At 36.9% G+C, this 21,816-nt stretch overlaps 1 protein-coding gene across 2 annotated transcripts in view; it reads left to right on the forward strand.

The window, feature by feature from the left end:
• The window catches only part of erbb4b (erb-b2 receptor tyrosine kinase 4b), a 975,361-nt gene that overhangs the window by 623,913 nt on the left and 329,632 nt on the right, over positions 1–21,816 (forward strand). For both annotated transcript variants that reach the window (XM_061879863.1, XM_061879864.1), the window contains 3 exons: positions 4,151–4,264; positions 4,381–4,507; positions 10,485–10,558. In XM_061879863.1, coding sequence (XP_061735847.1) covers positions 4,151–4,264; positions 4,381–4,507; positions 10,485–10,558 — 315 coding nt within the window. The remainder of the gene's footprint in view (positions 1–4,150; positions 4,265–4,380; positions 4,508–10,484; positions 10,559–21,816) is intronic.

Genomic DNA, 21,816 nt, shown 5'->3' on the forward strand with positions numbered 1-21,816 from the left:
AAATAAAATATCGTAAATTATCGGTATTGGTTTCAGAATTATCGTTATCGGTTTCAAAAAGTAAAAGTCATGACTTTTTAAAACGCGGCGCTGTAGGGAGAAGTACAGAGCGTCAATAAACCTTTAAAGGCACTGCCTTTGCATACCGGCCCAATCATATAATATCTACGGTATTTCACACACAAACATGTGAATGCAACGCATACTTGGTCAACAGCTATACAGATCACACTGAGGGTGGCCATATGATTTAACACTGTTGCAAATATGCGCCACACTGTGAACCCACACCAAACAAGAATGACAAACACATTTTGGGAGAACATCTGCACCGTAACACAACATAAACACAACAGAACAAATACCCAGAATCCCTTGCAGCACTAACTCTTCCGGGATGCTACGATATACACCCCCGCTACCTCGTACTCCCCCCACCTCAACTCTGCCCACCTCCCCAACCCCACCCACCTCAACCTCCTCATGCTCTCTCAGGGAGAGCATGTCCCAACTTCCAAGATGCTGTTTTGAGGCATGTTAAAAAAAAATAAAGCACTTTCAATAATAAATATGGTGGTGCCATGTTGGCATTTTTTTTTGTCATAACTTGAATTTATTTGTTTTGGAAAACCTTGTTACATTGTTTAATGCATCCAGCGGGGCATCACAACAACATTAGACATATTTAATGTGTTAATTCCACCACTGTATATATCGTATCGGTTGATATCGGTATCGGTAATTAAGAGTTATATTGGAAATACCGGATTTCGGCAAAAAAAGCCTTTATTGGACATCTCTAGGTAGAATGCATAAAAAAGGAAAAATAAATGTTTTTGTTTTACATAAATGTTGTTAATTATCAGCTAAATTCCAGTTCCCCTTTAAAAGTATAAAAATGCTCATATATATGTTGGTTAACTTTGACATCCAAGTTAGACCTGGAGATAGTGAGAAATACACGAAAAGACGCTCATGTATTATCATGTTTCATATTTTAATGAAATCTACCCTGCCTTCCGCCCGATTGTAGCTGAGATAGGCGCCAGCGACCCCAAAAAGGAATAAGCGGTAGAAAAAATGGATGGATGGATATTCAAATATCTACTTTTTTCAACTATCTTTTTCTCCTGTTACTGTCACTTATTTTACCAAAAATGTATTAACAAAATATGTTTTTTTTGCTATTATTGTTTAACGCATCCAGTGGGGCATCACAACAAATTAGGTATATTACATCCATCCATCCATCCATCCATCCATCCATCCATCATCTTCCGCTTATCCGGAGTCGGGTCGCGGGGGCAGCAGCCTAAGCAGGGAAGACCAGACTTCCTTCTCCCCAACCACTTCATCTAGCTCTTCCCGGGGGATCCCGAGGCGTTCCCAGGCAAGCTGGGAGACATAGTCTTCCCAACGTGTCCTGGGTCTTCCCCGTGGCCTCCTACCGGTTGGACGTGCCCTAAACACCTCCCTAGGGGAGGCGTTCGGGTGGCAACCTGACCAGATGCCCGAGCCACCTCATCTGGCTCCTCTCGATTTGGAGGAGCGGCCGCTTTACTTTGAGTTCCTCCCAGATGGCAGAACTTCTCACCCTATCTCTAAGGGAGAGCCCCGCCACCCGGCGGAGGAAACTCATTTCGGCCGCTTCTACCCGTGATCTTATCCTTTCGGTCATGACCCAAAGCTCATGACCATAGGTGAGGAGGGGAACGTAGATCGACCGGTAAATTGAGAGCTTTGCCTTCCGGCGCAGCTCCTTCTTCACCACAACGGATCGATACAACGTCCGCATTACTGAAGACGCCGCACCGATCCTCCTGTTGATCTCACGATCCACTCTTCCCCCACTCGTGAACAAGATTCCTAGGTACTTGAACTCCTCCACTTGGGGCAGGGTCTCCTCCCCAACCCGGAGATGGCACTCCACCCTTTTCCGGGCGAGAACCATGGACTCGGACTTGGAGCTGCTGATTTTCATTTCGGTCGCTTCACACTCGGCTGCGAACCGATCCAGTGAGAGCTGAAGATCCCGGCCAGATGCAGCCATCAGGACCACATCATCTGCAAAAAGCAGAGACATAATCCCGCGGCCACCAAACCGGAACCCCTCAACGCCTTGACTGCGCCTAGAAATTCTGTCCATAAAAGTTATGAACAGAATCGGTGACAAAGTACAGCCTTGGCGGAGTCCAACCCTCACTGGAAACGTGTCCAACTTACTGCCGGCAATGCGGACCAAGCTCTGACACTGATCATACAGGGATCGGACTGCCACAATAAGACAGTCCGGTACCCCATACTCTCTGAACACTCCCCACAGGACTTCCCGAGGGACACGGTCGAATGCCTTCTCCAAGTCCACAAAGCACATGTAGACTGGTTGGGCAAACTCCCATGCACCCTCAAGAACCCTGCCGAGAGTATAGAGCTGGTCCACAGTTCCACGACCAGGACGAAAACCACACTGTTCCTCCTGAATCCGAGGTTCGACTATCCGGCGTAGCCTCCTCTCCAGTACACCTGAATAAACCTTACCGGGAAGGCTGAGGAGTGTGATCCCACGATAGTGGGAACACACCTTCCTGTCCCCCTTCTTAAAGAGAGGGACCACCACCCCGGTCTGCCAATCCAGAGGTACCGCCCCCGATGTCCACGCGATCCTGCAGAGTCTTGTCAACCGAGACAGCCCCACAACATCCAGAGCCTTAAGGAACTCTGGGCGGATCTCATCTACCACTGGGGCCTTGCCGCAGAGGAGCTTTTTAAGTCCCTCAGCAACCTCAGCCCCAGAAATAGGAGAGCCCACCACGGATTCCCCAGGCACCGCTTCCCCAAAGGAAGACGTGTTGGTGGGATTGAGGACAACTTCGAAGTATTCTCTCCACCTATCCACAACATCCGCAGTCGAAGTCAGCAGAACACCATCCGCACCATACATTAAATAGGCATATCCATTGCTTTCCTCCTCTCTAAGGTTCTCATAATCATTATTGTCACAGACGTCCCACTGGATCATTATTGTCACCGATGTCCCACTGGGTGTGAGTTTTCCTTGCCCTTATGTGGGCCTACCGAGGATGTCGTGGTGGTTTGTGCAGCCCTTTGAGACACTAGTGATTTAGGGCTATATAAGTAAACATTGATTGATTGATTGATATTTAAAGTGTTAATTCCACGACTAGAGATATCGGTATCGGTTGATATCGGTATTGGTAATTTAGAGTTGGACAGTATCGGAATATCGGATATCGGCAAAAAAGCCATCATCAAACATCTCTAATATTTACATATTTTGATAACGAGCTTTAGTCAAACACTAAGCATCATTAAGCAGTACTGCATAGTGCTAAACAGGATATACAAACATAATAAAACAATCACTTACTGTACAATGTCTGCTCTTACTGGGATAAAGACTGATGGGATGTTTATATATATTTCTTTTTACATCAACAATTCATCATAATCCTCACAAAAAGGTGTCATTTTTTTACCATCTTCGGGTCTAAATTGGATGTCAAAATTGACCAACATGTGGGTTTATGTCCACAACTTTCTACTATCCAGGAGAGATGCATGATTTGTAATCTAGAATCAACTGTCACCTACTCAGAGGTGATGCAGCAGCTCAACATGTCAATATCGCTAATAAATGCTCTACAGTTACTTTTTTAAACCTTTTTTGGATCCGTCTACAAGATTTGTTTTTTATTTTGGAGGCGTTCCGGGATTGGAAATGAAACCATCAAGTGTTCCTAACTCATCTTTTGAGATTGTAATTTCACGACTGTACATATTGGCATTGGTGGATATCGGTATCGGTAATTAACAGTTGGACAATATTGGAATGCAAAATAGCCATTATCGGTTATCCCTAATTGTGAACATTCCAAAGAATGCAGTTCCCCTTTAATTATTTGTGGAAATGTACTTGAAGGCTTACGTTTGTCTTGATTGCAACGTGACAGAAAATAAGTCCTCTCTAACTGCAACTCGCAATATTCCACAATGTCTTTTTTTCTTTCACTCCGTCAGAAAGAGGAACATAATTTGCTGTCTCTGCCATCGCAAAGTGCAAAAGTGCCCACTTGCATGAAAAACTGCTGCCTTCAGTGTTTACCATTTACAGTGTTTGTTTGTCGTTTAGATAACTTTGTGGTGGACCAGAGCTCCTGTGTGAAAGCGTGTCCCAGTAACAAGATGGAGGTGGAGGAGAACCGCATCAAAATGTGCATTCCCTGTACAGACATCTGCCCAAAAGGTGAATCATCAGCATTTTTTGTTCTGGTAATGGAAAGCATGGTATTTTTGTGTGATATTTTGTCCAATAATTTAAAAATAACTCTGTGTGTGCTGCCTCCTGACTTTGTGCTGCAGCGTGCGATGGCATTGGCACTGCCAGCCTGCAGACGGCACAGACTGTGGACTCCAGTAACATTGACAAGTTTGTCAATTGCACCAAAATAAACGGCAATTTGGTTTTTCTCATCACTGGAATCAAAGGGTGAGGCAATATATGTGATCGCCGCAGTTTCTCTGTCTGTCCGCCTGCTAGTTGATGAAACGTTCAGAAAATGACGAACAAGTGAGCATTTTTGGCCTCCGATTTAATCCCATTTCAAGTCCCGAACCGATACTTTGTGAATTAGTGAATTATATTTATATAGCGCTTTTTCTCTAGTGACTCAAATGCTTTACATAGTGAAACCCAATATCTAAGTTATTTTTAAACCAGTGTGGGTGGCACTGGGAGCAGGTGGGTAAAGTGTCTTGCCCAAGGACACAACGGCAGTGACTAAGATGGCGGAAGCGGGAATCGAACCTGCAACCCTCAAATTGCTGGCACTGCCACCCTACCAACCGAGCTAAACCGATGTAATTAGATAATAACAAAGTACTGTAAATTCCAGGCTATCAGCCACTGTTTTTTTTCCTACGCTTTGGACACTGCAGTTTATAAAACGGTGCAGCTTGGGCTGGGCGATATGGCCTTTTATTAATATCTCGATATTTTCAGGCCATGTCACAATACACGACATATTTCTCGATATTTTGCCTTAGCATTGAATGAACACTCGATGCATATAATCACAGCAGTATGATGATTATATATGTCTACATTAAAACATTCTTCTTCATATTGCATTAATATATGCTCACTGTAAACGTTCATGCAGAAAGGGAAATCACAACTAAGTCAATTTAGCAAAAGTGTATTTATTAAACAGTTATTAAGCAGTGGAACAAACATTCATGTCATTTCCAAAACAGAAAGTGCAATATTATCAGATACATTTTAAAACAAGCTATAAGTGCACTTTTGTGCATGATGTCACTAAGATGACGTATCAAAACAACACTAAATGAAAGTGCGCTTTTTGTACAGAACGCCACTACAATAGTTTAAACAAATAAAGTGCACTTTTGTGCATGATGTCACACAAGATATTTCGAAAACTGTCAAATAAAAATGAGCTGCATAGTAGGAAATCAAATAGTGTATGTCCTTCGCTATGTGGTAGGTTCCTGCGGACGTTATCTCCTTCTGTTGTTGATTTTTTTTTCATACGGTGTTGATCCGGAAATTTTTGCTTTGGCATTTTTTGGGTGTGGCACCGAACGGAGATGTTGATATGCAGTTTCAAGCACTCTTCATTCTCTAGCGCAATGGTTCTCAACCTTTTTTCAGTGATGTACCCCCTGTGAACATTATTTTAAATCAAGTACCTACCAATCAGAGCAAAGCATTTTTGGTTGAAAAAAAAGAGATAAAGAAGTAAAATACAGCACTATGTCATCAGCTTCTGATTGATTAAATTGTATAACAGTGCAAAATATTGCTCATTTGTAGTGGTCTTTCTTGAAATATTTGGAAAAAAAGATATAAAAATAACTAAAAACTTGTTGAAAAATAAACAAGTGATTCAATTATAAATAGAGATTTCTACATGGAAGTAATTATCAACTTAAAGTGCCGTCTTTGGGGATTTTAATAGAGATCCATCTGGATTCATCAACTTCATTCTAAACATTTGTTCACAAAAAAAGAAATCTTTAACATCAATATTTACGAAACATGTCCACAAAAAAATCTACCTGTCAACACTGAATATCGCATTGTTGCATTTCTTTTCACAGTTTATATTTTGTCGACGTATTATTAAAAAAATATATCTATACGTCTATTGTCTTGTTCTGTATATTGTACAGTATTTTGTATTTCTACAGTGTTTTGTATATTGTACAGCAGGGGTGTCAAACTCAAATACAGAGTGGGCCAAAATTCTAAACTGAACAAAGCCGCGGGCCAAAGTTGAACAACTTAACCTTTTAATAGGGACCCCAAAAAGTTTTGCATTGATTATTGAACAAGCAAGGCTTATATAACTTTATAGTGACATCCAAAATCGAGGTTTGTTGGTAGCGGGTGTGTATATTGTAGTGTCCTGGAAGAGTTAGTGCTGCAAGGGCTTCTGGTTATTTGTTCTGTTGTGTTGATGTTCTCCCGAAATGTGTTTGTCATTCTTGTTTGGTGTGGGTTCACAGTGTGGTGCATATTTTTAACAGTGTTAAAGTTGTTTATAAGGCCACCCTCAGTGTGGCCTGTATGACTTTTGAACAAGTATGCCTTGCATTCACTTGTGTGTGTGTGTGTGTGTGTGTGTGTGTGTGTGTGTGTGTGTGTGTGTGTGTGTGTGTGTGTGTGTGTAGAATCGGAAGGGCGGACATGACAACAGCGGAAAAGCGGACAAGACAACAGGTTGTAGAGGACGCTAAAAGCAGTACCTTTAAGGCAGGGGTGTCAAACTCAAATACAGAGTGGGCCAAAGTTTTAAACGGAACAAAGCCGCGGCCCAAGGTTGAACACATTAACCTTTTAATAGGGACCCAAACAAGTTTTGCATTAAATATTGAACAAGCAAGGCTTATATAACTTTAGTGACATGCAAAATCCAGTTTCAAATAATAATAATAATAATTAAAATAATACCAATGGCATATCAAATAAGATTTAAATAAAAATGTTGTGTCTTTTTTTATATTTGCAATCTTTTGAGGTAAGTATAATTTTTTTTCCACAGGCTAATAATACATTTGAAAATAAAATAACAATAATGAATGAACCAAACATTCAAGCCTTGAAGTAGCAAGACAAAATGCATGAATAAAACGTTAATTATTGGTCAGTTTGCCGGAAGTTTCCCGGAAGAATTAGTGCTGCAAGGGTTTCTGAGTATTTGTTCTGTTGTGTTATGGTGCGGATGTTCACCCGAAATGTGTTTGTCATTCTTGTTTGGTGTGGGTTCACAGTGTGGCGCATATTTGTAACAGTGCTAACGTTGTTGACCAAGTATGCATTGCATTCACTTGTGCGTGTGTGTGTGTGTGTGTGTGTGTGTGTGTGTAAAAGCCACAAATATTATGTGACACGCTGTTAGTATGGAGGAAAAGCGGACGTGATGACAGGTTGTAGAGAACGCTAAAGGCAGTGCCTTAAATGCACGCCCCCAATATAGTTGTCCAGGTGGAAATTAGTAGAAATTCGGGAGAATGGCTGCCCCGGGAGATTTTCAGGAGGGCCATTGAACTTCGGGAGTCTATCTGGAAAATTAGGAGGGGTGGCAAGTATGAGTATTAGCGGTGAATGGGGTGTTACAGCGGCACAGATTTGGGTTGGCCAGATTTGGAGCTCTGTAGCAACTGACTGTGCAGAAAGTCTTTGCACTATGCGTTTCAGCATCCGCTGACTCCTCTCTGTCAGCTACTACCACTTGGTGGGTGAGTTGCTGTTGTTCCCAAACTCTTCACTTTTCTTACAATAAAGTTGACTTTGGAATGTTTAGGACCGAGGAAATTTCACGACTGGATGTGTTGCACAGGTGGCATCCAATGACAATTCCACGCTGGAAATCACTGAGAGCGGCCCATTCTTTCACAAATGTTTGTAGAAACAGTCTCCATGCTTGATTTTATACACCGGGTCAAGTGATTAGTACACCTGATTTTCATCATTTGGATGGGTGGCCAAATACTTTTGGCAATATAGTGTATGTTGTGAAAGTAGTTATTTACACAGAAATATTCTATAAATGTTTATTTACATACCTTAATTGTTTCCAAACGGTGTTTGTAACACAGCAGTAAAACTGCTGATCAAACAAAACAGAAGACATTGTCATGGACCCACTAGCTGCGCATGCTAACTCTCCAATCAGCGAGACCTACTCAATAACTCCGCGGTGACGTTTTGGTGAATTTACTGAGGAAAAAACTGAAACAATACAAAGAGAATGCCATTGTTAGTTAATAATATTAAAACAGACACGTGTTAATGTGTTACCATATTAGCTAATGCTAATGACGTTAGCTTGATTACATCATGATAGCAAATATGCATGAAAACAATCTGTGGAAGTCTCTCTCCCTAATGGGTTCACCTGATGCGGACAAATCTCCACGATAGCCCAAATGTCTGATGTTAGTGATGTCTTTTTATTTGGCGGCGCACACACGCTAGGACAACACAACTTTTCAGTTTCCATTCTGTGAGTTTTCAGTCTCTCTGGTGTGTCGTCTCTGTGATCTTCCTTCTCTATCGCAATGTCCAGTGCGTGTCTGCTCAGCAACTCTAACTCCATCTTCGTGTGTCGGCTTGGCTGCTGCAGATAATCATGTCAGGTGATTGGATGTTTTTATGCCCAGCTGGGTAATCCAATCATCAATCGAGGCCGGTCCATATGAACCCCACTCCTGCAGGAGGCGCGCCGACCACGCCCCCTCCACACAATCCTACAGACATCAAACATGTGACACCTTAGTAAATAATAATTGTTTAAGTTATATAGTAAAACTTGCAAACGTTGCTTGGAGTGACGCATGAAGAATCCATAGGAGTAGAAACGCTATGGAGGACATGTAGACGGAACAGCACTTGTACTTCCGGTTCGAAGCCCAGTCTAAAGAGAGGGAAAATGCAGCACCTGCAGTGAGTGAATTTGTCACGCAGAGTGATGAATGAAGAATCCATACGAGTAGAACGCCATGGAAGGCTAGAACAGTGGTTCTGAAATGGGGCTAGCTTACCCTGGGGGTACTTGAAGGTATGCTAAGGGGTATGTGAGATTTTTTTTAAATGTTCTAAAAATAGCAACAATTCAAAAATCCTTTATAAATATATTTATTGAAAAATACTTCAACAAAATATGAATGTAAGTTCATAAACTGTGAAAAGAAATACAACAATGCAATCAATATTCAGTGTTGACAGCTAGATTTTTTGTGCACATCTTCCATAAATATTAATTTTTTTGTGAAGAAATGTTTAGAATTAAGTTCATGAATCCAAATGGATCTCTGATACAATCCTCAAAGAGGATACTTAAGTTGATGATTACTTTTATGTGTAGAAATCTTTATTTATAATTGAATCACTTGTTTATTTAAAAAAAGATTAAGTTTTCAGTTATTTTTATATCTTTTTTTTCCAAATAGTTTAAGAAAGACCACTACAAATTAACAATATTTTACACTGTTATACAATTTAATAAATCAGAAACTGATGACATAGTGCTGTATTTTACTTCTTTATCTCTTTTTTTCAACCAAAAATGCTTTGCTCTGATTAGGGGGTACTTGAATTTAAAAAATGTTCACATGTTCATCACTGAAAAAAGGTTGAGAACCACTGGGCTAGAAGATGCAACAGCAGTTGTATTTCCGGTTCAAAGCTTTAAACCACAGGAAACATTTATGGGCATTCAAAAAGATGGCGCCATAGCATAAACAAAAATGCACTATTTAAATGTTGTTGTATGTGTTTAATGAAAACTATTTTTCTTTTTGGCCGTCAGCAAAAAAATAAATAAAAAAATACATAAAATAGCTACACCATTTTATAAGCTGCAGGGTTCAACGCGTAGGAAAAGTATAGCGGATTATAGTCCGAAATTTACGGTTTGTTCATTTGAAATGCAAAATTGTTGCAAAAACAAAACACTTTACAGCAGCTGAAGTAAAATCAGGCTACCCAGCCTCTCTTCACCGATCCATAAAAAAGCTAAACTTGGATGGGGACATCTCTTAAGTTTACGTTTCAAGGCTGGACTTCTGTGTGTGTATGCTGGTTGTCCCGCCTCCCCCCTCAGAGAAAAAAACAGTGGATGACTGACAAGCAGGTTCATTCAGTTTTTTTTTTTTTTTTTTATTAAGATAGCTCAAAAAATGTTGACAGAATTGTGATTCAATTTTACAAAATGTCTGAAAGGAGATAAGTGTGTGTAGATTTTGGGGGTGATATGGATCACTGTCTTGATTCGGGATTTTTTTCAAAGGATTCATTACTTTTTGAAGATAGGTCTGAGCTCTTTGGTCATTTTTCTAGTAACTGCTTCTCTGGCCAATGGCATTTTGACACACTGATGTGATTAATAAACCATTCCAATATTGTTTTGTTTGTCTAATTCCGCCACTATCTGTCACAGGGATGTCTACCACAACATTGAAGCTTTGGACCCGGAAAAACTGAATGTTTTTCGCACAGTTCGGGAGATAACAGGTACATTCCATTTGTGTTTTCTCTCGTACGGTACGGTGCGTACAAAATCTATACTATCTTGTGCTGTCCATGACAATGCAAAGGTGTTTTGGCTCCAGATCCAGCCCTGGCAGAGGTCTAACACAGTCCATTCTAGTTCATGGTGATCAAATATAATCTGACACATCATGCAACCACAAATTTACAGTATAATGGCGACTTGTATGCTTCAACAGAAAGACAACTATAAATTAATCAATTAAAAATATAATTCTTACAGTATTTTTTATCAAGATTCATCCACAGTGTGTACAATTTACTAGGGAAATACTGAAAATGTTTAAAAAGTACTGTGAGAATGTAAAAATACTGAACAGGTTTTTTTGTGTTACGAACAAATTCTGTCCCGAGGACAGTGGATTTCAGTTTTAGCGTAAGTCGGGACTTGTACCTTGTGCAAAAATTCACTGGCGCGCAAAGTAAAGTTGGTGCATGACAAAAGTAACAAGAAGTGTAACCTAGAGACTAAGTGAACTGGTCAGGAACTATCACTAAAGAGGACAACACAGACACCAGACTACAAGGTCAAGCAGGGCGAGACAAGGTTTTTTGAACAGTTGAAAAGTCCAAATGGTGAAAAAGAGAGTACCTAAGATGGAACCTTGAGGAACACCACAAGTAGAACTAGAGAAGCTTAACAAATGACTGCATGTGAAGTAAACAAGTTACATCAACACTTTAGTTACACAAATCACTGTAGGAGAAACATTTATTGCTCTCAGTCCAACAATATTTCCACTTCTTAATTTATGTCTGTCAAACTAAAAATATTTCCACTTTTAGGTTTATATTTCTCAGTCCAACAATATTTCCACTTTTTAATTTTTGTCTCACGATCCAACAATATTTCCGCTTTTCAACTTATATCTCCCAATATAACAATATTTCCACTTTTAAGTTTAAATCTCTGAGTCCAGCACTTTTTAATTTGTTTCTCCCTATCCAACAATATTCCCACTTTTAATTTATATCTCTGAATCTCACAATATCTCCATTTTTAAGTTTATATCTCTCAGTCCAAAAACAGTTCCACTTTTTAATTTATATCTTCCCATCCAACAATATTTCCATTTTTTAAATATCTCACAGTCCAACAATATCTAAATTTTTTAATTTATATCTCTAAATCTAACAATATTTCCACTTTTTAATTTATATCTCTTGATCCAACAGTATTTCCGCTTTTTAATTGATGTCTCTCAGGCTCGCTATACCTGAACTTGTGAGTCTCTAACACTGGTAATAAACATAATATTACACTAGAAATAAACATTGTATTACTCTAGTAATAAACACATTATTACACTGGTAATAAACATCATATTACACCAGAAAAAAACCCTATCATATTACACTAGTAATATACACCATATTACGCAAGTAATAGACAACATATTACACTAGTAATAAACATCATATTACACTAGCAATAAACATCATATTACACTAGTAATAAATACCAATTACACTGGTAATAAACATCATATTACACTATCAATATATACCATATTACACTAGTAATAAACACCACATTACACTAGTGATAAACACCATATTAAACTACTAATGAACATCATATTACACGAGTAATACACATCATATTACACCAGTAATAAACGACATATTACACTAGCAATACACATTGTTTTGCACTAGTAATAAACACCATATTATACTAGTAATAAACACCATATTACACTAGTAATAAAGATCATATTACACTAGTAATGAACATCATATTGCAGTAATAATTAACATCTTACATTAATAATAAACATCATATTACACTAGTAATTAACATAATCTAACATTAATAATAAACATCATGTTACACTAGTAATTAACATCATCTTACATTAGTAATAAACATCATATTACACTGGTAATAAACATCATATTACACTGGTAATAAACACCATATTACACTAGTAATACACATCATATCACACTGGTAATAAACACCATATTACACTAGTGATAAACATCATATTACACTAGTAATAAATACATCAAGCAATCAATCAAATCAATCAATCAATCAATCAAAGTTTATTTACATAACCCTAAATCGCAAGGGCTATGTAATAGTGTCTGTGTTCACTAGGAAATAATCATCCTATTACACTGGTAATGAACATCATATTACACTAGTAATGAACATCATATTACACTAGTAAAGAACATCATATTACCCTGGTAATAAAACACCCGTTTGCACTAGTAATACACACTATATTACACTAGTAATAAAAATCATATTTTTCTTGTAATACACACATTACACTAGTAATAAACATCATATTACACTGGTAATAAACATCATGTTTAACTAGCCATAAACATCATATTACAGTTGTAATAAATACCATATTAAACTAGTAATAAACACCATATTACACTAGTAATGAACATCATATTACATTAGTAATAAACATCATATTAAACAAGTAATATACATCATATTACACTGGTAATACATCAATCAATCAATCAATCAATATTACTTATATAGCCCTAAATCACAGGGGCTATATAATAGTGTCTGTGTTCACTAGTAATAAACATCATATTACACTGGTAATAAAACACCATTTTACAATAGTAATAAACATTATATTACACTAGTAATAAGCATATTCTACTTGTAATACACATATTACACTAGTAATAAACATATTACAGTGGTAATAAAACACCACATTACACTATTAATAAACATCACTGGTAATAAACACCAAAAATGTGCTGGTTATAAACACCATATTACACTAGTAGTAAACATCAAATTACACTGGTAATAAACACCAAAAATACACTGGTAATACACACAATATTACACTAGTAATAAACATCATATTACACTAGTAATAAACATCATATTACACTATTAATAAACATCATATTACATAAGTAATAAACATCATATTACACTGGTAATAAACATTATGTTACACTGGTTATAAACATCATATTACAGAAGTAATAAACATCATATTACACTGGTAATAAACATTATGTTACACTGGTTATAAACATCATATTACAGAAGTAATAAACATCATATTACACTGGTAATAAACATTATGTTACACTGGTTATAAACATCATATTACTCTGGTAATAAACATCATATTACTCTAGCAATAAACATCATATTACACTGGTAATAAACATCATATTACAGAAGTAATACACATCACATTACACTGGTAATAAACATATTACACTGGTAATAAACATTATATTACACTGGTTATAAACATCATATTACACTAGTAAAAACATCTTATTACAGAAGTAATAAACATCATATTACATTGGTAATAAACATCTTATTACACTGGTAATAAAAATTACATTACACTGGTTATAAACATCATATTACTCTGGTAATAAACATCATATTACATTGGTAAAAAACACCAAAAATATACTGGTAAAAGAACACCGTATTACACTAGTAAATACTGGTAATAAACACAAAAAATACACTGGTAATAAACACCATATTATACTCTTATTAAACAACTGGTAATAAACATCATATTACACTGGTAATAGACATCATATTACACTGGTAATAGACATCATATTACACTGGTAATAGACATCATATTACACTGGTAAGGAACATCATATTACACTGGTAATAAAATCATATTACACTGGTAATAAACATCATATTACACTGGTAATAAACACCATATTACACCAGTAATAAACATCATATTAGACTAATATTAAACATCATATTACAGTAGTAATAAACATCATATTACACTGGTAATAAATACCATCTAACACTGGTAATAAACATTATATAACACTGGTTATAAACATCATATTACTCTGGTAATAAACATCATATTACACTAGCAATAAACATCATATTACACTGGTAATAAAAATTATATTACACTGGTAATAAACATATTACACTGGTAATAAACATAATTATACACTGCTAATAAACACCATATTACACTTGTTATAAACATCGTATTAGACTAGTAATAAACATCATATTACACTGGTAATAAACACCAAAAATACACTGGTAAAAAACACCGTATTACACTGTAAAAAAAACATCATATTACACTGGTAATAAACACAAAAAATACACTGGTTTAAACACCATATTACACTATCAATAAACAACTGGTAATAAACATCATATTACACTAGTGATAAACATCATATTACACTAGTAATAAATACATCAAGCAATCAATCAAATCAATCAATCAATCAATCAAAGTTTATTTACATAACCCTAAATCGCAAGGGCTATGTAATAGTGTCTGTGTTCACTAGGAAATAATCATCCTATTACACTGGTAATGAACATCATATTACACTAGTAATGAACATCATATTACACTAGTAAAGAACATCATATTACCCTGGTAATAAAACACCCGTTTGCACTAGTAATACACACTATATTACACTAGTAATAAAAATCATATTTTTCTTGTAATACACACATTACACTAGTAATAAACATCATATTACACTGGTAATAAACATCATGTTTAACTAGCCATAAACATCATATTACAGTTGTAATAAATACCATATTAAACTAGTAATAAACACCATATTACACTAGTAATGAACATCATATTACATTAGTAATAAACATCATATTAAACAAGTAATATACATCATATTACACTGGTAATACATCAATCAATCAATCAATCAATATTACTTATATAGCCCTAAATCACAGGGGCTATATAATAGTGTCTGTGTTCACTAGTAATAAACATCATATTACACTGGTAATAAAACACCATTTTACAATAGTAATAAACATTATATTACACTAGTAATAAGCATATTCTACTTGTAATACACATATTACACTAGTAATAAACATATTACAGTGGTAATAAAACACCACATTACACTATTAATAAACATCACTGGTAATAAACACCAAAAATGTGCTGGTTATAAACACCATATTACACTAGTAGTAAACATCAAATTACACTGGTAATAAACACCAAAAATACACTGGTAATACACACAATATTACACTAGTAATAAACATCATATTACACTAGTAATAAACATCATATTACACTATTAATAAACATCATATTACATAAGTAATAAACATCATATTACACTGGTAATAAACATTATGTTACACTGGTTATAAACATCATATTACAGAAGTAATAAACATCATATTACACTGGTAATAAACATTATGTTACACTGGTTATAAACATCATATTACAGAAGTAATAAACATCATATTACACTGGTAATAAACATTATGTTACACTGGTTATAAACATCATATTACTCTGGTAATAAACATCATATTACTCTAGCAATAAACATCATATTACACTGGTAATAAACATCATATTACAGAAGTAATACACATCACATTACACTGGTAATAAACATATTACACTGGTAATAAACATTATATTACACTGGTTATAAACATCATATTACACTAGTAAAAACATCTTATTACAGAAGTAATAAACATCATATTACATTGGTAATAAACATCTTATTACACTGGTAATAAAAATTACATTACACTGGTTATAAACATCATATTACTCTGGTAATAAACATCATATTACATTGGTAAAAAACACCAAAAATATACTGGTAAAAGAACACCGTATTACACTAGTAAATACTGGTAATAAACACAAAAAATACACTGGTAATAAACACCATATTATACTCTTATTAAACAACTGGTAATAAACATCATATTACACTGGTAATAGACATCATATTACACTGGTAATAGACATCATATTACACTGGTAATAGACATCATATTACACTGGTAAGGAACATCATATTACACTGGTAATAAAATCATATTACACTGGTAATAAACATCATATTACACTGGTAATAAACACCATATTACACCAGTAATAAACATCATATTAGACTAATATTAAACATCATATTACAGTAGTAATAAACATCATATTACACTGGTAATAAATACCATCTAACACTGGTAATAAACATTATATAACACTGGTTATAAACATCATATTACTCTGGTAATAAACATCATATTACACTAGCAATAAACATCATATTACACTGGTAATAAAAATTATATTACACTGGTAATAAACATATTACACTGGTAATAAACATAATTATACACTGCTAATAAACACCATATTACACTTGTTATAAACATCGTATTAGACTAGTAATAAACATCATATTACACTGGTAATAAACACCAAAAATACACTGGTAAAAAACACCGTATTACACTGTAAAAAAAACATCATATTACACTGGTAATAAACACAAAAAATACACTGGTTTAAACACCATATTACACTATCAATAAACAACTGGTAATAAACATCATATTACACTAGTAATAAAGATGTATTACACTGGTAATAAACATCACATTACACTGGTAATAAACATCATATTACACTGGTATTAAACATCATATTACACTGGTAATGAACATCATATTACACTGGTAATAAAAATTATATTACACTGGTAATAAACATATTACACTGGTAATAAACATCATATTACACTTGTTATAAACATCGTATTAGACTAGTAATAAACATCATATTACACTGGTAATAAACATAACTATACACTGGTAATAAACATCATATTACACTGGTAATAAACATAATTTTACACTGGTAATAAAAATCATGTTACACTTGTAATAAACATCATATTAGACTAGTAATAAACACCATATTACACCAGTAACAAACAAAAAGTGTCAAAAAGGAGAGGACTTAAAGGGGAGCCTTGAGGAACGCCTCAGTTATGTCAATCCCAAGTCTGGACCCCAGTGTTCTACGTTTGCTGGCAAGGATCAAAGGTCACTGCAAGGGTCTGCCCATGTGTTTATGACACTGCCCCAAGTTCCTCTACACAACAGGAGAACTCTACTGTTTGCAGGAATGTGCTGCAAAAATGTTTGTCTCCCAAGTTTTGAACTGAACTCACTGGCCAGTCTGATGTCCTTCCGGGATGCATTTGGCAACTGGCCGACAAGTTAAATACTCCTGGTTTTGGAAAAAAAACCCAAAAAAAACATCAACACTGACAACTTCACCGATCAAATGTCTCCAATGAGCGTATTTTGAAGGTTTCTAGGAGGAAACTAAGTCGCAGGTACCAGATGCAAACTCCAGAGAGAGAAAGAGAGCAGAGATTTGATCGAAAATGACCGTAATTCCGGACTGTAACCCACAACTTTTTTCCAACACTTTGAACCTTGCTGCTTATAAGAAGGAGCAGCTACTTTTTGGATTGTTTTTCGCTTGCGGCTTTAATAAAAATAATAAAAAAATAAATACATAAAAAACAACACGCAAAACCACTCGAGAGGGTGTTTCATTATTTGTGCTACGGCGCCATCTTTTGGACAGGTTCGCACACTGCAGGTGCTATGGTGCTGCATTGTCCTTCTCTTTGAAATGAGCTTTGAACCGGAATTAGAAGTGACGTTCCGTCTTCTAGTCTTCCATAGCGTTCCCACTCGTATGTATTATTTGCCAACATCTGTATGTTTTACTAATTGAACAGCCTCATGTGTGATGTGCGTAGGAGTGTTTTCATGCATATTTCTACATGCTATCATAATGTAATCAGGCTAACGTTGTTTTCATTAGCTAATATCCTAACCCGTTGTGTCTGTGTTTGCATTATAGAACCTGCAACAGCATTGTTAAGTCTGAAAGAGAAAGAGATGATACAGTATTATTTGCTCACAAGTGTTACCTGGTAGTCGTTTGTGTGAATTGTGTGAATTATATTTATATAGTGCTTTTTCTCTAGTGACTCAAAGCGCTTTGCATTGTGAAACCCAGTATCTAAGTTACATTTTTAAACCAGTGTGGTTGGCACTGGGAGCAGGTGGGTAAAGTGTATTGCCCAAGGACACAATGGCAGTGACTAGGATGGCGGAAGCGGGGATCGAACCTGGAACCCTCAAGTTGTTGGCACAGCCGCTCTACCAACAGAGCTATACCGCCCCGTTTAAGCACATTGCAGGTAGTCCTGGATAAATGCTCCCTAATGCTTCAATCATTTGTAGGATTCTCACAGGAATGAGGCAAAAACTAAACCAGACCCCCTGTTATGGACTATAAGCCGCTTCTTGTTGACCCACGCGGCTTATAAAACAGCGAAGCTAATTTGGGGATTTTTCTTCGATAGTGGCCGTAATGTTTTGTGTTCAATAGTTTTCATTAAACACAAGCAGACACTAAAATATTGCGTCCTTGTTTATGCTACGGCGCCATCTTTTAGAGGAGTTTGCTCTCTGCAGGTGTTGCGGGTTGAAAATGTACTTCCTGTTTTAATGCCTTAAACCGGAAGTAAAAGCGTCCATATGGATTATTTTTTCATCACTCAAAGCAACGTTGGTACGTTTTACAATATAACTAAACCGTCCCATGTGTGATGTCTGTAGGAGTGCTTTCATGCATATTTGTACGTGTTAACGTAATTAGAGATGTCCGACAATATCGGACTGCCGACATTTTCGGCCGATAAATGCTTTGAAATGTAATATCAGAAATTATCGGTTTCAAAAAGTAAAATGTATGACTTTTTAAAACGCCGCTGTAGGGAGTGGTACACGGACATAGGGAGAAGTACAGAGCAGTTGCTTCTCCCAGTCATACTTACCAACCCTCCCGATTTTCCCGGGACACTCCCGAATTTCAGTGCCCCTCACGAAAATCTCCTGTGGCAACCATTCTCCCAAATTTCTCCCGAATTCCACCCAGACGAGAATATCGGTTGCGTGCCTTAAAGGTACTGCATTTGCGTGTCGGCCCAATCACATGATATCTGCGGCATTTCACACACACAGTGAATGCAAGTCATACTTGGTGAACAGCCATACAGGTCACACTGAAGGTGGCCGTATAAACAACTTTAACCATCCATCCATCCATTTTCTACCGCTTATTCCCTTCGGGGTTTATCTCATCCTATCTCAGCTACAATCGGGCGGAGGGCGGGTTACACCCTGGACAAGTCGCCATCTCATCGCAGGGCCAACACAGATAGACAGACAACATTCACACTCACATTCACACACTAGGGCCAATTTTTAGTGTTGCCAATCAACCTATCCCCAGGTGCATGTCTTTGGAGGTGGGAGAAAGCCGGGGAGAACATGCTAACTCCACACAGAAAGATCCTGAGCGCAGGATCGAACCCAGGACCTTCGTATTGTGAGGCAGACGCACTAACCCCTGTTTCCACCGTCCTGCCCAACTACTTTAAATAAATAAATAAATAAATGGGTTGTACTTGTATAGCGCTTTTCTACCTTCAAGGTACTCAAAGCGCTTTGACACTACTTCCACATTTACCCATTCACACACACATTCACACACTGATGGAGGGAGCTGCCATGCAAGGCGCCAACCAGCACCCATCAGGAGCAAGGGTGAAGTGTCTTGCTCAGGACACAACGGACGTGACGAGGTTGGTACTAGGTGGGAATTGAACCAGGGACGCTCGGGTTGCGCACGGCCACTCTCCCCACTGCGCCACGCCGTCCCTTTAACACTGTTACAAATATGCGCCACACTGTGAACCCACACCAAACAAGAATGACAAACACATTTCGGGAAAACATCCACACCGTAACACTGTCACGGCTGGGTTTACGCACCTTGCTGCGAGATTCGTTCTCCCGGTATGCAAACGGACGATTCCGGACATGACTTGAAGGTAGGAACATATTGAAATTTTTTGAAAAACTCAAAGAGGTACAAAACAGAAAACATCCAACAAAACAAGGTGCGGGAGAACATCTGCACCGTAAGACAACAAAAACGCCACAGAACAACTACCCGGACACCCTTGCAGCACTAACTCTTCCAGGACGCTACAATATACACCACCCACTACTTCCCTAACCCCCCCACCTCAACCTCCTCGAGCATGTCCCAAATTCCAAACTGTTGTTTTGAGGCATGTTAAAAAAAAATAATGCACTTTGTGACTTCAATAATAAATATGGCAGTGCCGTGTTGGCATTTTTTTCCATAACTTGAGTTGATTTATTTTTGGAAAAAACGTGTTATATTGTTTAATGCATCCAGTGGGGCATCACAACAAAATTAGGCATAATAATGTGTTAATTCCACGGTATCGGTTGATATCAGAATCGATAATTAAGAGTTGAACAATATCAGAATATCGGCAAAAAAGCTACTATCTGAGATCTCTAATAGTAATATAATGAAGTTTCTGTCATTACCTTTGACTCACTACCTATAAGTTAACAGGTTTATGAGTGTCTTGTGTTAGTATTATTAACTTACAAAGGCATTCTTTTTCTATTGTTTCATTTTCACAAATTCCTCACTAAATCCTCCGAAACGTAACCGTGGAGTTATTGAGTCTGTTTAGCTGATTGGAGATAGCTTGCGCAGCCAGTGGGTCCATGACGGTGACTTCTGTTTTGTTTGATCAGCCGTTTTACTGCCGTGCTACAGACACCGTTTGGAAACAATCAAAGTATGTAAATGAATATTCAAACATAATATTTTTGTGTAAATAACTAATTTCACAACATATATATCTGTGTCTTATAGTCTGATGCGCCTAATATATGGAAAACATTTGTTTTAAGGACATTCTGTGGGCGTGACTTATATGCATGTATACATACACTTATATATGTGCTCTATAGTCCGGAAAATATGTTATATTAGGGGTAGAGAACCTATGGCTCTAGAGCCAGGTGTGGTTCTTTTGATGACTGCATCTAGCTCTCAGGTAAATCTTAGCTGACATTGTTTAACGCGATAAGTAATGAATAATTCCACTGATAATCACAGTGTAAAAAATAACCTTCTAAATATAAAACATTCTCACGCATTTTAATCCACCCCTCCGTTTTCTACCACACCTGTTCAAGAAGTGGCATTAATGGTAAGAAGTATTATGTCAGGGTTATTAGTTGTTGAACCCCAAGATGCAGAGATGGAGGCATTGGATATGAAGACATTACTTAATATAAATAATAGATCAAGAACAAGAAAAAAGCACGCACGTGGGCGGAATAACAAACAAAGGGAGCTAGCACTGGAAGATAAAAAACAAAAATGAACGAGACAGGGTGTTATGTTTTATTTTGAAGTATTGGTTTTATTTTGAAGAACCGGATGTCCGGTGCAGGAAGT

The sequence above is a fragment of the Nerophis ophidion genome, linkage group LG19, assembly GCF_033978795.1.
Source record: "Nerophis ophidion isolate RoL-2023_Sa linkage group LG19, RoL_Noph_v1.0, whole genome shotgun sequence".
In the NCBI taxonomy this organism is placed as follows: Eukaryota; Metazoa; Chordata; class Actinopteri; order Syngnathiformes; family Syngnathidae; genus Nerophis; species Nerophis ophidion.